Source organism: Patiria miniata, unplaced genomic scaffold (assembly GCF_015706575.1).
Source record: "Patiria miniata isolate m_02_andy unplaced genomic scaffold, ASM1570657v1 HiC_scaffold_22, whole genome shotgun sequence".
NCBI classification, from domain to species: Eukaryota; Metazoa; Echinodermata; class Asteroidea; order Valvatida; family Asterinidae; genus Patiria; species Patiria miniata.
The window spans coordinates 4,550,360-4,567,971 of record NW_024037061.1 but is presented as its reverse complement, the minus strand read 5'-3'; the positions used below and the strand labels follow the sequence as shown (position 1 = coordinate 4,567,971).

The following is a 17,612-nucleotide window of genomic DNA, read 5'->3' as shown; positions in this document are numbered from 1 at the left end:
ACTAGTATACCCAACACCTTCTTGTTGTTGTTGCTGGTAGCTTCGTCAATGTTCAATGAGAATGGGCCATTCCTTATGCTTCCAAGAATACTCTGCAGAACAGTCTTCTTTAACCCATATTGCATTTTGTATGATGCACTTGTTCTGTCCATGCTTAACTGATCTAAAGCCTTCTTGTCTTTGGCAAGAGCTTTGGCTGTGTTGATAATTACTGGTGCCATTTTCATCTTCAATGAGTGCTCTGCTATCACTCCAAGAACTTGAGCCTATTAAGAATGAGACAAAATATGACACCACATTTAACATAATTGATGTACGTACTACACAAATCAAGGTTTAAAGTTATCTTTAGGATTTAGGCTGTAAAATGTTATTCTTACCAGGACAACAAAATAATTAGGGCCTATAATCTTTAACAAAAGGATTGTTTAAAAAAACACCCCACTTGGAGTTGGAAGTTGGGGAAACTTTGAACAAGAATTACTTGCTGCTTGGCAACTCTATCTGCCATTGTCACAAGGGGTTTAGGGTCAGTTGACGTCTTTCTTTCTACACCAGTGCCTCCAATAGAGAGCTGAAGCAGTGGATTCAATCCATATGGCGCAGAAGTGCTAGAGGATTGACCTGTGTAAAGCAAAATTAAAATTCAGTAAGTCATTGAGACTACTTGATGAAAAGCATTTAGGTAAATCTGTTTTCAATGGAAACCCCATCCCCCAACACACACACACATGCACACCCCACACACACACAAAACAACAAGTCAACAACAAACAACAACAATGAACATCAGAGTTAAAGTTTAAAAGTAAATGTTGTGAAGTTAATGTAATCACCTGCAATTATTCATATTATAAAAGACATGTTTGACTGAACACAATGATCATTGACAGAAGAATAATTATAACATTATAGTATAATTACTTTCTGGTACTGCCCTGCTCACCACTGAGGTAATGTGTTTATATAAACATCATAGATTCATGCATCAATTGTCTGAAACAAATCATTTCTCTGTCATAATCGGCAGGAAAAAGGTGGAATGATAGTCCTGGCTTTGGTGTCGTATTTTGTTACTATTTCAGTTAATTCACGAGGAAGATCGAGGCTGGAAGTATCGTGATTCGAGCAATTTGCCGTAAATATAACACTAAACATAATAGTACCATAATTTTCAGAATATAAGCCGCGGCTTATACGTTGATTTTGCCCATGAAAATGTTTACTGCGGCTAGTTATACGCAGGGCGGCTTATACGCCGAGCCTTGAAGAATAAAAATAAGACGTGTAGTTAATGTACTGGTATAAGAAAAGAGGTGTTACTGAAATGAATTATCAATTAAGAAAGTCATTAACACACCGGAACTCAAAAGGTATCATGCGGTAAAAAGTACGGTGAAAGCTGTCTTCGACGCTTGCCACTTAGTCGTACGTAATACGGAGGAATCCTCCATGGTGATAGTGCAGCTGCATGATGCATGTGCTTTCCCCAGTGGACCACACCATTTGTGGTAATGAAGGGGTGTACTTTCTTGGCAACAATAATTACCAATATTTCCGCTGTTAAAAAAAAATATAAAAGACAACTAATACTTTTTATGGTGTTCAAAACATTTCTTTATTAAGTAATCAGTTGTTCAACGTCACAATATATTTTTTTTTCTTGAAATGTATTCAAGAAACGATGTAAAACTCGAAACAGGTACTAAATCACCCCTTACAAAATTAATGGATTCGTCCCTAAAAATGTCAACTTCGTTTCCTACGGCGCTAGAGGTTCTTTGGTTTTGACTAATAATTTTTGAAGAAAGTTACGAAACTTGAATTTTTAACGTTAATACTCGCTAGGAATCACAAAAATGTGATAGTTTTTGCATGGTTTTTGCATTTGTATGTTGGCCGCATCGGTAGAACACCTTCAAAATTATGTCAGGGACAGGTTTTTTAGACACACCATCTTGATTTGATCAACGTTAGTGGGCGTCTAGTTGGGCTACTATTGGTTTGGCATATCTTGGTCATGTTGGTTCTGATGCATGGACTCTGTTTGCCTTCTGCTGGCTTCCGCTGCGCTACAGATGTTGATGGCTTTCACAAGGCTTAGGTCTTTCTCACGAAGCAGAGTCTGTCTGACTTTGTCACTTCTTATGCCCATTACAGTGTTATCTCTGACCAGACCATCGTTAAGATCGCCAAACCCATAGCTTTTGACTCGGGTTTTCAATTCAGTTTCAAATTGTTCAACAGTTTCATGCTCCAGTTGCTTACGTTTGAAGAAATGGTATCGCAGAAATGCATTCGATTTCATTTTTGTGCAAACATGATTCTGGTCTTCTCATTCAGTTTCCTTTTAGTTATTCTACTTCATTCGTAGACATTCAAGACTTCCTTTTCAGCATTCTTTAGTTGAATATCTTCTAACTAATTACAATAGATGAAATCAATTGCACATTGCAGTGCACATGACTTAGTTGCTAGTTTTTGTTTTCTTTTTCGTGTACGGGCAATGAATTTCAACTTGTGTGCGTTCAAATTCACATGGGTAGCCTTATTTACATACATGCAACTGGGAATTTACACATAACGAGGACATTCCCAACCACACACCATTTTGTACAGTGTTTTGTACTTTGTCACCAATAAGCAGACACAAATTGTTGAACAAGCAATTCATCTGAGCAGCCTTTTGCCCACTTGGCCCTTTTGGATTAGACAAAGACAACATTCTTATTGCACTTCATGCACTGGAAGTTGGGGTTGTACATGTACATGGTGTTTCTTTACATGTCTTTTATATGTTTTGCAGTGTGCAGAGGCTAGCTGACATTCTAAGCATATTATTTGGGTGGTTGTACATTAGCCCGACTGCGTCTGGCCGTACAGTACTCTGTAGTACGGCCAGACGCTCAATGCTTCCCCAAGGACTGATTTTTTTTTCCCTCTGATGTAGCGATTTTGCTACAGATTTTGATTGAGATTATCTTTTCATCCAGTACAAAAAATTCCAAAGTTAAGGTTCTTAGTCGTAGAACAACTCTTAGTCGTAGAACAACTCATATCTTTTCGAAAAAACGTTCTTTGGTCTCAATATTTTCATCCATCTGGCCAACAGACGACTTTCAGTCGTCATCTTCCACAAATATCGTCCCGAAAATGTCCTCCATGCGATTTCAAAATGGCGGCCGCGTTGTAATGTATGCATTATGCGGGCGTGCTTGGGCAAGATAATGAATATATGAGTCGGGTTAGTTGTACATATGTACTTGAATTAATATTGTGGACATAGTTCAAGTGTGAAAAAAGTTCCAATGCATTGTTTTGCACCTTAAGACACTTGAAACAAGTTAGACGTTCAGTTATTACCTCATCTGCATTTTTCACAACCTTGTTGGCATCAGTCTCCTCCTTGGCTGCTTCATTGGGTTCAATTTCTACCAAGGCAACTGCCTTATTATCCAATTGCAATTCGCCATCTGCATTAGGCTTGGCTGTATAATCTTTGTATTTCTTCAGCATTTTCATCATTTGGCCCTGCTTTGGGTATCAACTCTTTGATTGTTTCAAGGGTCCAGAAGGAGGAATGCTTCATTGTCAATTCCATTCTCTGAAAATTTGAACAGCACAAAAGCAATTAGTTATTCTATGTATTGTTGCGTTCCCTAATAGCAGTTCATGAAACATTTATTAGAGTCAACAATAATTCAATAAGTTGGAGGGAAACAGAGCTTTGGGATGACAGTCACACATGTCAATACACTGATTTATTCATCTCTTCACTTTACATAACTTTGTTAGATTTCATCAACCTATAGGGTTTCTCCTTTTGGTAGTCTTTGGTAGCGTTATAGAGAATAGAGATAACAGGTTGGTGTCTACAAAGTCTATACATGTACTATGTACTATGGCAAAACCATGTCAACCAATACGAACTGAGTGGGCACCAACATGGTACGGGTTATCGACGGTCAGACCGAAGCGGGAGCGGTCCGCTACGGTGACCGGGGAGGCAACGGCAACTGGACGGGGCCAGCAAGTGTACCAGGCCGCACTACAGTTCGAACAAAGTGTGCATGTGGTGTATCGGGTATCCAAGGTCAATCGAGCCACTATGCACCAAGGATAGTGTTTATGACAAGACCGGGCTAGCATAGCTGAACTACGGGGGGAATGGCTACGGGGAGCCGGCTGGCCACAGCGGGAGGGGTCCGCTGTGGTGACGGGGATGAACTAGCTCTGGCTGGGCTAGAACACCAGACAACCGCACAACATGTTCAAGCTAAGACTAGCAGTCCAATGGCCATTCGAAACCGCACAGCACCATTGGGACTAGTGTATTACTATTTCACCAGCTTCTACACACTCCTCGAGGGATCTAGGAGAAGGATGCTTCATAATAACACTAGTACTAGTGATTGCACTATTACTTCACCGCGCCTCAACCACCGAGGGAGGCCGATGCTTCGTAGTGACAAGAGTCGCACAACAATCGGTCTGTCAGAGTCGAGTTCGTCGCACACGAGTTACCGCACAACATATAAGTTCGCCGCACAACTTTGGGTTTAGGGTTCGTTCGCACTACATTGGTTTCGTGGTTCGCCGCACTGCCGAAAGTGAGGAAAACCTCCGGTATTTATAGGCAGTAGAAGTCTCGGGATTAAATAATGCATGAGCACTGATTTAGGAATTAACCAATAGTAATCTTCCATGTCTAAGGGTCACATGACTAGTCACATGATTTACTAAGAGTGCCTAGTGCAAGAGACTAATAATAATAATAATAATAGTGGAAATTTATAAAGCGCACGTATCCACCAGGACTGGTGCTCAAGGCGCTACATCGTTATTACCCCTGCTCATTGGGCACATGAAACATTCCAAATACCATCTCAGCTCCCTGGGGAGTATACAGCTCGATGCAGCCTGTTAGGCGCAAGGAGGCTAATTCAATCACAATAACCATCTCTGCCCTCACAGGTACCCATTTACTCCTGGGTGGAGAGAAGCAATGAGTGACAAAGTGCCTTGCCCAAGGGCACACGCACCATGACCCCGCCAGGACTCGAACCCACAACCTGCAGCTTTACCCGCAGACCACGAATCAGTGCCATTAACCACGAGGCCACAGTACTCCAGACTAGAAACGTGTGCATTTACATGAGGGAAAACATGGAGAGAGAAGTGTGCAAATACAGTTAGAGATGTGTGCAAATAGTTAGATCAGAGTGCAAAAGTGTTTACACAACATCTTGAGCAACCTTGATGGAGTGAGTGACATGCTAAAAGGTTACTGTGTCACAGGTTATTGACACCGCAGGATGTCTTACCACGCCCAGCTATGCCACCACGCAAGGGTAACATTCCATTCCCTCGAGCTAAGTACGGGACTAGAAAACTGGACCGAGAACTCCAGTTAGTGTTCATGGGTAACACACGGGGCAGAGAAATGCTCCGTGCCGCTGAGCAGTCTCTCGGAGAACGCCAAAGCACGCATGCTATGGGGAATGGAACTTAGCTCGCTTGGGCGAAGGGAGGTGTGATCAGTCGTGCACATGTACATCGCTACATGAAAAATGCATACAGTAGCGCGCGTGGTATTGCATCATGCGCTGTGCTTGGTAAGAGACCCTGGGAATAAAAGTGCAAGTTGGCAATTTACGATAAATGGGTAAAATACAGGAACTATAAAAGACAACAAGAAGATTGTGTACTTCATGGACAGAGTGAATCCAGAGGGCGCTAGATTTCCATAATCAAGCATTCTGGGTTCATAACAGTATATATTTGCGACCACGCCTAATCTCTACGTTTGTGGGGATTGAGGGATAGAGGAGACAGTGTTCAAAGAATGCAACCACAGTATGATTTAAATCTTACTTTGACCTTTGACCCCAAACCAGCATGAACTTGGGCACTCTGCATGGATTTAATAACGCAACGCATAAATGCGTAGTTACTGGGCGTATTGTACAGCATTTACACCCGATGTTGCGATCAATCGGACATGCAATGACATGCACTGTTTGAGAAATTATTGCGGTGACAATAATAATTCTACATCCTACCCTGCACACATGTAATGTGTTAGGGCCTAAAAATGTTTCCGTTTTAATTTGTTGAGTTCAATTTATTGTGAAAGGCCTATAATAAACTAAAACAAATAAAGCATAATGTGCTAACCTTGTGTCAAGGCCATCATGTCACGTCTGCTGGTCATGAACTGGTCTTCAGTTATAGATTGATAACAGGGGCTGCCGTTGCCGAGTTTGCAGGCACATGTGAAGTGCTGAACTTTCTGTCGCTCACTCTCTATAAAATTAATAGCATCAGGCCCTTCTGCATCCGGTATTTCTGGGTAGGGGTGGGGCTGATTTGGAACTTGTTCGCCATATGCATGTTCGCCATCTTCGCCATCGCTCTCGTCGCTTTCGATAGGGACACTGTTGTTTGAATCACCAGATGCATCCACTTCTGGTGCATTGTCACGATCATTGTCACATTGTCTTCTTCCTCTTCCCAATCGCTATCAGTATCAGTATCACTGTCATTTCCGTTGGCCGGCTCAGTAAAATAGTCATTTATAAGGTCTTGGAATTCATTTCCAACTACATGTATATCGTTGTCAAAACCTAGCAAAACTGCCACGATTTCCCCTGGCAAATTTGCCATGTCGCACTAGTCTCACAAGTTGTTTACTAGTGTACTGAGTTTGCGCAGTAGTCATGTGATCAATATTGACGAATCAAAACTCGTGTTTGACTGTCTTTGGCAACACCTCTCTGACTGTTTATGTTTGGAACAAAAATTCTGATTGGCTCTCTTATTTCTAGCGTTCAATTTTTGAGGTCATGCACATGTTATTGTGACAATACACGCTTCAAGCTTTCCGATGGTACTGTAGTATATTTATAGTTATACTCAGTACGAAAGCTGTTGTCACCAAGGTATTTGTCTATGAATTGGGCACGAGTCCACTAGCTCGGTCTTCTAGCCTCGGGACGAATACTGACTCTGGTCGATCGCGATATCTCTCCTGGCGCGGATGCAGTTCTTGAGCATGTCAGTGAGAGGTTGAACGGTGTCTGCACAATTGGGGATAAACCGTCGGTAGAAATTGATCAACCCAAGAAATTCTCGTAACTTGCTAAGTGACTCCAGCACTGGGAATTCCTGGATGCTCTTCACCTTGTCTGCCAACGGGCGGATACCAAACTGATCAACGTGATGGCCGTGAAAAGTGAGGTTGGGAACTCTGAACTGATATTTGCCTGGATTAATGACCACGCCATACTCAGCTAGACGATCAAACAGCCGTCGGAGATGATCCAAGTGCTCCGACTCAGAAGTGCTTGCCACCAATTGGTCATCGAGATAGACGTAGACAAAAGGCAAGCCTCGGGTCACTTCGTCGATGAATCGCTGGAAAGTTTGCGCTGCATTCCAAAGGGCATGCGCACAAACTCGTAAAGTCCAAAGGGCGTAGTTATGGCGGTCTAATGGACATCAGCAGGCTCGACTGGTAGTTGATGATATGCCCGGATCAAGTCTATTTTGGAGAAAACTGTGCAACCGTGCAGGGATGATGAGAAATCCTGTAGGTGTGGAATCGGGTAGCAGTCGGGTACGGTGCATTTGTTGAGTGCCCTATAGTCTCCGCAAGGGCGCCAGTCACCAGGCGTCTTTTTCAGCACCATGTGCAGAGGCGAGGACCAATTGCTGCAGGATGGTTGTATGATGCCCAACTCGAGCATGTGGTCGAACTCTGCTTTCGCAACGTGCAGACGATCAGGTGCGAGTCGTCGGGGTCAAGCACCGACCGGGGGTCCCGTAGTCTCAATATGATGGGTGATATTGTGTCTCACTTCTGTATGCGTATGCACCGGACAAGAAATCCTGGGGTATTCTTGAAGTAGAGTGTCATAGCATGAAGCTGATGCAACCACAAACATAGGACTGACGGAAGCTGTATGCGATGAAATCCCTTGTACAGAAAGATTCGTGTTGGTATCGATGAGTCGATTGTGTCGTACATCAACCAATAAATCAAACTGGCGGAGAAAATCCGCACCAATGATTGGTGTTGGTAAGTCAGCAATGATGAATACCCAACGAAAAACACGCCTCAACCCAAAATCTAATGTTACAGATTTTTTTCCGTAGGTCTTGATAGGTGAAGCATTGACTGCCTGTAAGTTAACGGAAGTAGGTTGCATCTTAAATTTAGAGTTATGTGGAAGGACACTTACTTCTGCCCCGGTGTCGACCAGGAAACGTGTGCCTATCTGCTTATCCGTGATGTAAAAGAGGCGACTGGGTATGGTGTTGCCAGGCTGACTTGTCGCCGCTAGCCGCTGGCTTGGGGGTTTTCCGAGACTGGTGGATTACGGCGGGAACACAGGCTGGTGCACTTGGTTGCCTTGCTACCAAACTTCCAGTGATACCAGCACTGTCGGTCTCCAGACCGACCGGCGGGGGCGCTGGGACTGCGGTCAGCAGGGTAGGTGCGGGATTTTGGACGACCACGGCTACGGCTACGGGCCTGTCCACGCTGTAATTGTGTCGTCAAGGCTTGGACTTGACGCGTGAGTGAGGCCATTTGGTCTTGCAGTACCAGGATATCCGGATGAGCTTGCGGCAGTTGGGTCTGTGGTGGAGAATAGGGAGCGGGGACTGCAATTCCAGCAGCTGATGCGGTTGAAGGGGGAGAAACTTCCACGATCTTGTCAGCTAAATCAGCCAACTGTTCAATACCTACGGTATCAGCCATGGAGGCAAGAATAGACTGCGTACTGGTCGACAAACGTTGCAGGAAGAGTTGTTTCAAGATCTTTTCCTCCAGTGAACTGTCTCCAAGGAGCTGCCGCATCCGGCGTAGTAGCTGGGACGGTTTGCGGTCTCCGAGCTCTTCTGAGATGAGTAGTTGGTGGAGGCGTTTCTGCTCCGACAGGGAGGTCCGGCGAATCAGCTCTGATTTAAGACGGTCATACCGGTCAGTAGTGGGTGGTGTGATCAGAAGATCTCTGACCTCTTTAGCTATCTCTGGTTGCAGAGAGGCAGTGACATATGCGAAACGGGTGGCCTGTGTTGTGATGTTGCGAGTGAGGAACTGGGCCTCGACCTGCGCGAACCATAGGGTAGGGTCATTTGGCCAGAATGGTGGCAGTTTGAGACTGACCGCGGCGACTGGGTGCAGAACTGGCTTAGGTGGTAGGGCGCCCTCAGGGGCGGCGCCGTCGGCGGGGGCTGGGTCCGTCATGGCCGAGTTGAAATATAAAACAAACGTGCGATGTGTACCCACGGGCGAGACACGAATGATGATGAGGGAGACAAGAGAATTTGCGAACCTTTTCCAGGTGTTCAGGGTCACCAATGTAGTGTATTTATAGTTATACTCAGTACGAAAGCTGTTGTCAACTCACCAAGGTATTTGTCCGTGAATTGGGCACGAGTCCACTCGCTCTGTCTTCTCGCCGCGGGACGAATACTGACTCCGTCGATCGCGATATCTCTCCTGGCGCGGATGCACGAACCACAGCTTGTATAGAGTTTTTATCCACGAGGATTGTTCAGGACACAAACAGACGATTACTGACTTGACGAAAACACACGAAGACGATGATAAACACTGGTAAAATTATGCTGAAGATTGGTGCTCAAAAACTTGTCAAAACGCGATAACTCCTAACTTTTCACCAACACTACAGTAAGAACACATGGAAAAACCCACACGGAGCACATGTGGACGCACCAGCGAATTTATATGTACATTACAGGGTACCAGTCAAAGATGTTCGCTGGCGTTGATTGGCGAGTTCTTTACATGTGACGCCAATGTTGTTATTTACATTAAGTCGCGTTATGGTTAAAGGGGCAGTCACTACAACTTCATGTCTGATGGAAGAAAGCCATAGTAGAAGATCTGCAGAGCATCATAAATCCGCAGGGTGGATAGAGCGACATCATAGCAGGAGAGCCATCTGTAATCAAATCAAACAATAAAAAATACAGACTGTAATAATATTATTAAAAATAATAATAAATGGTTCTTATTGGGCGCAAAATCTTGCGGAGAACTCAAGGCGCACAAAAACATGAAGGACCAACAAATAAATTATTTCTGTAAATCGGCAAAAGCTTGAAGAAAAAATGAGTTTTCGTAATGGATCTTTGAAATGATATTCTTTTATTGAAATCCACATACCTATGGTCCAAAAAGCGTTCTGGCATGGTGAATGATATTCCTGTGATCTCACATACAGCAGCTAGAGCATCTCGTAGATCAGTCGACCATTTCATGTCATTGTGTAGATCATTGAACAACTTTTCCACATACTTATCAAATGGCTTGCAAAACTGTTTGGTGGCATTATGCACATGGTGACAGACATCGCCATCTATGTCTAGAAGATGTGGAGCTTTGTTTTCCTTGATCCTCTTCTCCAAAACTATAAATTATAACCATACAAACCATACACACAGCATGACATCAACCATAACATTTGGATAAACTTGTTTTTATTCTGTTAACCACACAATTGAGGTTAATTTCTTGTTTCAAGTTTCTCTTCAGCAAATTTTAGTAGTTTCAAAAAGGAACTATGCAAGTATGGCATACCAGTAATTTTTAACTGGTACAAAACTGCATATTTCAAGCTAAGTACAACAATGATTTTGGAGACAACTCAAATTTACTTTGTGCAATTGCTCTAAAAACACTACATGTAATTCTGGTCAGTTTTATCCTTCTGCAAAACAAAATTTCAACAAGTGGGACTAAATTATGAGACTAATAAGTGGGGGAAAAAACCTCTCATTGATATTTTCGACATCTCTCACCTGATTTACTCTCACGCATGACTGCACAAGAATCCATGAGAATAGACACCAGGTTACCCCATGGTATCTGATACTCTTCAAACAGATCCACCAAAGCTTCGTACAATGACTCCGAGTTGACAGTCACCATTTCAATGGAGGCAAGATGTTCCACTACAACATAGCTGCAATCTTCAGCAAAGTAGCTCACAAGTACCGGTATACCCAACACCTTCTTCTTGTTGTTGCTGGTAGCTTCATCAATGTTCAATGAGAATGGGCCATTCCTTATGCTTCCAAGAATACTCTGCAGAACAGTCTTCTTTAACCCATGTTGCATTTTATATGATGCACTTGTTCTGTCCATGCTTAACTGATCTAAAGCCTTCTTGTCTTTGGCAAGAGCTTTGGCTGTGTTGATAATTACTGGTGCCATTTTCATCTTCAATGAGTGCTCTGCTATCACTCCAAGAACTTGAGCCTATTAAGAATGAGAAAAAAATATGACACCACATTTAACATAATTGATGTACTACACAAATCAAGGTTTAAAGTTATCTTTAGGATTTAGGCTGTAAAATGTTATTCTTACCAGGACAACAAAATAATTAGGGCCTATAATCTTTAACAAAAGGATTGTTAAAAAAAACACCGCACTTGGAAGTTAGGGAAACTTTGAACAAGAATTACTTGCTGCTTGGCAACTCTATCTGCCATTGTCACAAGGGGTTTAGGGTCAGTTGACGTCTTTCTTTCTACACCAGTGCCTCCAATAGAGAGCTGAAGCAGTGGATTCAATCCATATGGCGCAGAACTGCTAGAGGATTGACCTGTGTAAAGCAAAATTAAAATTCAGAACAACTCATACCTTTTCGAAAAAACGTTCTTTGGTCTCAATATTTTCATCCATCTGGCCAAAAGACGACTATCAGTCATCATCTTCCACAAATATCGTCCCGAAAATGTCCTCCATGCGATTTCAAAATGGCGGCCGCGTTGTAATGTATGCATTATGCGGGCGTGCTTGGACAAGATAATGAATATATGAGTCGGGCTAGTTGTACATGTACTTGAATTAATATTGTGGACATAGTTCAAGTGTGAAAAAGTTCCAATGCATTGTTTTGCACCTTGAGACACTTGAAACAAGTTAGACGTTCAGTTATTACCTCATCTGCATTTTCCACAACTTTGTTGGCATCAGTCTCCTCCTCTGCTGCTTCGTTGGGTTCAATTTCTACCAAGGCAACTGCTTCTTTATCCAATTGCCATTCGCCATCTGCATTAGGCTTGGCTGTATAATCTCTGTATTTCTTCGGAAATTTCATCTTTGGCCCTGCTTTGGGTATCAACTCTTTGATTGTTTCAGGGTCCAGAAGGAGGAATGCTTCATTGTCAATTCCATTCTCTGAAAATTTGAACAGCACAAAAGCAATTAGTTATTCTATGTATTGTTGCGTTCCCTAACAGCAGTTCATGAAACATTTATTAGAGTCAACAATAATTCAATAAGTTGGAGGGAAACAGGGATGACAGTCACACATGTCAATACACTGATTTATTCATCTCTTCACTTTACATAACTTTGTTAGATTTCATCAACCTATAGGGTTTCTCCTTTTGGTAGTCTTTGGTAGCGTTATAGAGAATAGAGATAACAGGTTGGTGTCTACAAAGTCTATACTTGTACTATGTACTATGGCAAAACGATGTCAACCAATACGAACTGAGTGGGCAACGCAACGGTACGGGTTATCGACGGTCAGACCGAAGCGGGAGCGGTCCGCTACGGTGACCGGGGAGGCAACGGCAACTGGACGGGGCCAGCAAGTGTACCAGGCCGCACTACAGTTCGAACAAAGTGTGCATGTGGTGTATCGGGTATCCAAGGTCAATCGAGCCACTATGCACCAAGGATAGTGTTTATGACAAGACCGGGCTAGCATAGCTGAACTACGGGGGGAATGGCTACGGGGAGCCGGCTGGCCACAGCGGGAGCGGTCCGCTGTGGTGACGGGGATGAACTAGCTCTGGCTGGGCTAGAACACCAGACAACCGCACAACATGTTCAAGCTAAGACTAGCAGTCCAATGGCCATTCGAAACCGCACAGCACCATTGGGACTAGTGTATTACTATTTCACCAGCTTCTACACACTCCTCGAGGGATCTAGGAGAAGGATGCTTCATAATAACACTAGTACTAGTGATTGCACTATTACTTCACCGCGCCTCAACCACCGAGGGAGGCTGATGCTTCGTAGTGACTAGAGTCGCACAACAATCGGTCTGTCAGAGTCGAGTTCGTCGCACACGAGTTACCGCACAACATATAAGTTCGCCGCACAACTTTGGGTTTAGGGTTCGTTCGCAATACATTGGTTTCGTGGTTCGCCGCACTGCCGAAAGTGAGGAAAAGCTCCGGTATTTATAGGCAGTAGAAGTCTCGGGATTAAATAATGCAGGAGCACTGATTTAGGAATTAACCAATAGTAATCTTCCATGTCTAAGGGTCACATGACTAGTCACATGATTTACTAAGAGTGCCTAGTGCAAGAGACTAGAAACGTGTGCATTTACATGAGGGAAAACATGGAGAGAGAAGTGTGCAAATACAGATAGAGATGTGTGCAAATAGTTAGATCAGAGTGCAAAAGTGTTTACACAACATCTCGAGCAACCTTGATGGAGTGAGTGACAAGCTAAAAGGTTACTGTGTCACAGGTTATTGACACCGCAGGATGTCTTACCACGCCCAGCTACGTGACCACTCAACGGTAACATTCCATTCCCTCGAGCTAAGTACAGGACTAGAAAACTGGACCGAGAACTCCAGTTAGTGTTCATGGGTAACACACGGGGTAGAGAAATGCTCCGTGCCACTGAGCAGTCTCTCGGAGAACGCCAAAGCACGCATGCTATGGGGAAAGGAACTTAGCTCGCTGGGGCGAAGGGAGGTGTGGTCAGTCGCGCACATGTACATCGCTACATGAATAATGCATATAGTAGCGCGCGTGGTATTGCATCATGCGCTGTGCTTGGTAAGAGACCCTGGGAATAAAAGTGCAAGTTGGCAATTTACGATAAATGGGTAAAATACAGGAACTATAAAAGACAACAAGAAGATTGTGTACTTCATGGACAGAGTGAATCCAGAGGGCGCTAGATTTCCATAATCAAGCATTCTGGGTTCGTAACACTATTCCCCCTCAAGTTTTTACAACGTCCTCGTTGTAACCAAGAGGAAAACAGTAGAGTCAATACAGTTATTTGAAGTTGGCTCGTAGAAACTCCAGTTCATGAGTTCGGACCGAGGTAGAATAGGGAACACAAAAAAACACGAATTACGCAGGGCACAGCATAATTCGTTGAGCAAAGTCTACAGTTCTTCTAGAGTTCGTGGTGACTGTCACTTTTTGATGTTTTGTATCTAAACTACTTGTAATAGAACTAAATGCGACAGAGACTAAAAACTACTAAAAAAAAAAATTATTAAGCGATTATAGGAATAAAGGGAAAAAAACGAAGATTATACTGTCTTAATAGGGACTTGAATGATCCGGCCAGCACCTCCGCCACGGTTTTGGTGTATCTCCGCACCTTATCACTCTGTTGAAGTACAGATTGTTTCACCTGCACGGCGCTGTCTTCGAGTTTCTTTGCAATGTCTTTGGACTGCGCCTGGGCGATTTCCATCGTTCGTTTTGGTCACGGAGTTTGGCCATGATGTCTTGCAGGCTTACTGCGGAGACACATGTGCGGGGTCTGGCTTGGAAACAGCTGGTCGGGGAAACGCCGGTGTGGTACGCAGGGGAGTCGAAATCTCATCGAAGGCTGGCCGGGCAGGTGTGAAGGCGGGTATATTGGAGGGCGCCTGAACCGGCCCCGGCACCGAGGGAATCAGGAAACCTATATCGGGCGGCTGGGGCTTCTCTTCCACCGGACTGCTGGCTATCGGGACTTGAGGTTGTTCGGCAGACTCCGTGTCCGATCGCTCATCCTGCAGCGGGGTGCTGCAGCGTGAAGACTTGGCGGGTGAAGGGGGTGCATCAACTGGCGAGCAGCTCAGGTCCTCCGCCATAACAAACACATGTTGCTCTAGGCGGGCCTTTTGGTCGGGCGTGATGTCTGCGCTTTGGAGGTGACGCAGAAGCCAAGTGCTCGTCGCTGGGGAACATTCTGCCGTGGTGAGGTGAGCCCTTTTGCGTCAGCCTGCTTCTGAGTGTGAACAGCACTAAGCATGTGTGATGCAAGTCGGGAATGGGTTGAAAATCCCTTTTTGCAGAACCCACATATAAAGTTTCTCATGAACCATGGCCAATGAGAATGTTGGCAATGCCTGTCGAGGGCGAAAACATCCCACACTGACTTTTCACAGTAATTGCAGTCCATGGCTGTAACGCACGATGTTGTCAACGAGATGGTGCGAACAGTTGTGAGGGGAGCAAGTTCTTTTTGGGGTGGGTGGGTAGGAGGGACGCTGGTCCGAAGGATGTGGCGCCCTTTGATTGGCCGTGAACTAATTAGTTTGCCGTCAGAGAAACAAGTGTTTGTGTTTTAATCATGTTTGGTTGCCTTGGTATCTCAGCAAAACAGATGACAGAACATAACCAGCTGTCATGCACTATCAGTACCTGGCGGTCCGACAGCCAGGCAATGTCATTGACGGGCTATATACACACACTGCGATGGCCACCAGCTGTTGCGTCCGGATTTGCGAATGGACAGGCAACGCAGGGTCGCTACAGTGTTTACTTCCGCATTCCTGACTTTAGCGTGGTCAACAGAAAACGGACTTGTAGGGGGCTAGTCGAGATCTACGAATCTCGCTGGTGTTCGCCTAGTGCGAGAACTTCGGCGGATGGGGGAAGTGTTCATTGCAGTTTGGGGTGATTGGTCCAACCAATCAAGTACAACTTTCAGTTCGGGGTCTGCTCGTTGCATTGCAGCAATCTCCTCTGATGTGTAACCGTTAACCCAAGATGAGTGATGTCCAGCACTGGAACCGGTGTTAGCGACCATAGGGGCACGATCACTTGAACCATCACTTTCTTGGTCGTTTGGCTCGTCAGTAAGATTAGATAGTTCTGCACTTTGCGATCCGGCACTTGAACCGGATTCTGCATCTTTATCAGGGACACAGGGCGAGTCGCAGTTCTTTTCTGTTCTCACTGAGTCAGGAGAGTTTTTAGCACGTTTTGGTCGTGTTGCCCGAATGGCGGCGGACGTGGGGTGTCCGGGAGTTTCTCCAATAGGGATGGCTGTGTGCGTAAAACGACTATTGAACTGTCCATCGTCAAAGACGCCGGTACACTCACTGCACGAGCGCAAAATGAGTTTACCTAAGCTGCACACAGGAACCAGTAGGAGGGTTACCATCGTTGCCATCAGCACGAGGACTGTCGCAAAGGATACGGGCTTGACCGTGTCGGAGATGACGTCACTGCACGGGGGCGGAACGTCAGTCGGCTAGGTCGGAGGGGTTTGAACTTCAGCAGAGTCAGTTTTGATGGTTCGGGTTGATAGGGGGATTACGTTGTCGACTCGGAAGGACATGGTCCGCCGTAGAGCACTATGGGCGGTGCGTACTCCCCGGTGACACGCCGGTTGACGACTGGGGTGTTCCTGGCGATGGCATAGAGGGTGTGCTTGCCTTAAGCAGTGATGCTGTCCATTGCTCTGCCTCAACAGCACGCTTTTCTGCCTTCTTAAGTTCTCGTTTCAGAGTGTCCAGCTGGTCTGCTTCATCAGGCCGCAACGATACGGAGCCGAATGACAGCTCAAGGTCATCTGCTTCTGCAGAGGCATTAAGCCTACGCGACTTACGAATTTTTTTTGGCATGGTGTATACAGGGGTATGGTATGGCACCACGAAGATAACGTGTAAAACCTCGGTCGAGCTGTAATGGCTGGCTGAGTCGAAGTTACTAAAGGTGTAACTCAGAGTTCAGTGTTCAAAGGTTTGAAAAATATCAGATAGACGATTTTTCATAAATTGGCAGAGTGTATAAGTCTGTATCCCACCGCTAGCCACCAGTGTTGCGTTCCCTAATAGCAGTTCATGAAACATTTATTAGAGTCAACAATAATTCAATAAGTTGGAGGGAAACAGAGCATTGGGATGACGGTCACACATGTCAATACACTGATTTATTCATCTCTTCACTTTACATAACTTTGTTAGATTTCATCAACCTATAGGGTTTCTCCTTTTGGTAGTCTTTGGTAGCGTTATAGAGAATAGAGATAACAGGTTGGTGTCTACAAAGTCTATACATGTACTATGTACTATGGCAAAACCATGTCAACCAATACGAACTGAGTGGGCACCAACACGGTACGGGTTATCGACGGTCAGACCGAAGCGGGAGCGGTCCGCTACGGTGACCGGGGAGGCAACGGCAACTGGACGGGGCCAGCAAGTGTACCAGGCCGCACTACAGTTCGAACAAAGTGTGCATGTGGTGTATCGGGTATCCAAGGTCAATCGAGCCACTATGCACCAAGGATAGTGTTTATGACAAGACCGGGCTAGCATAGCTGAACTACGGGGGGAATGGCTACGGGGAGCCGGCTGGCCACAGCGGGAGCGGTCCGCTGTGGTGACGGGGATGAACTAGCTCTGGCTGGGCTAGAACACCAGACAACCGCACAACATGTTCAAGCTAAGACTAGCAGTCCAATGGCCATTCGAAACCGCACAGCACCATTGGGACTAGTGTATTACTATTTCACCAGCTTCTACACACTCCTCGAGGGATCTAGGAGAAGGATGCTTCATAATAACACTAGTACTAGTGA

The 17,612-nt window shown here is 44.9% G+C and overlaps 1 protein-coding gene across 1 annotated transcript; it reads right to left on the bottom strand.

Annotated features, from left to right (window-relative positions):
• Positions 1–8,341: 8,341 nt before the first annotated feature.
• Positions 8,342–9,253, bottom strand: LOC119730646. Its single transcript, XM_038203637.1, has one exon. It carries the CDS (start codon positions 9,251–9,253, stop codon positions 8,342–8,344), a length of 912 nt encoding a protein of 303 aa, XP_038059565.1.
• Positions 9,254–17,612: the final 8,359 nt, after the last annotated feature.

Coding starts and splice junctions, on each gene's coding strand:
- LOC119730646 (XM_038203637.1), bottom strand. CDS start 9,253: ATGACGGACCCAGCCCCCGCCGACGGCGCCGCCCCTGAGGGCGCCCTA.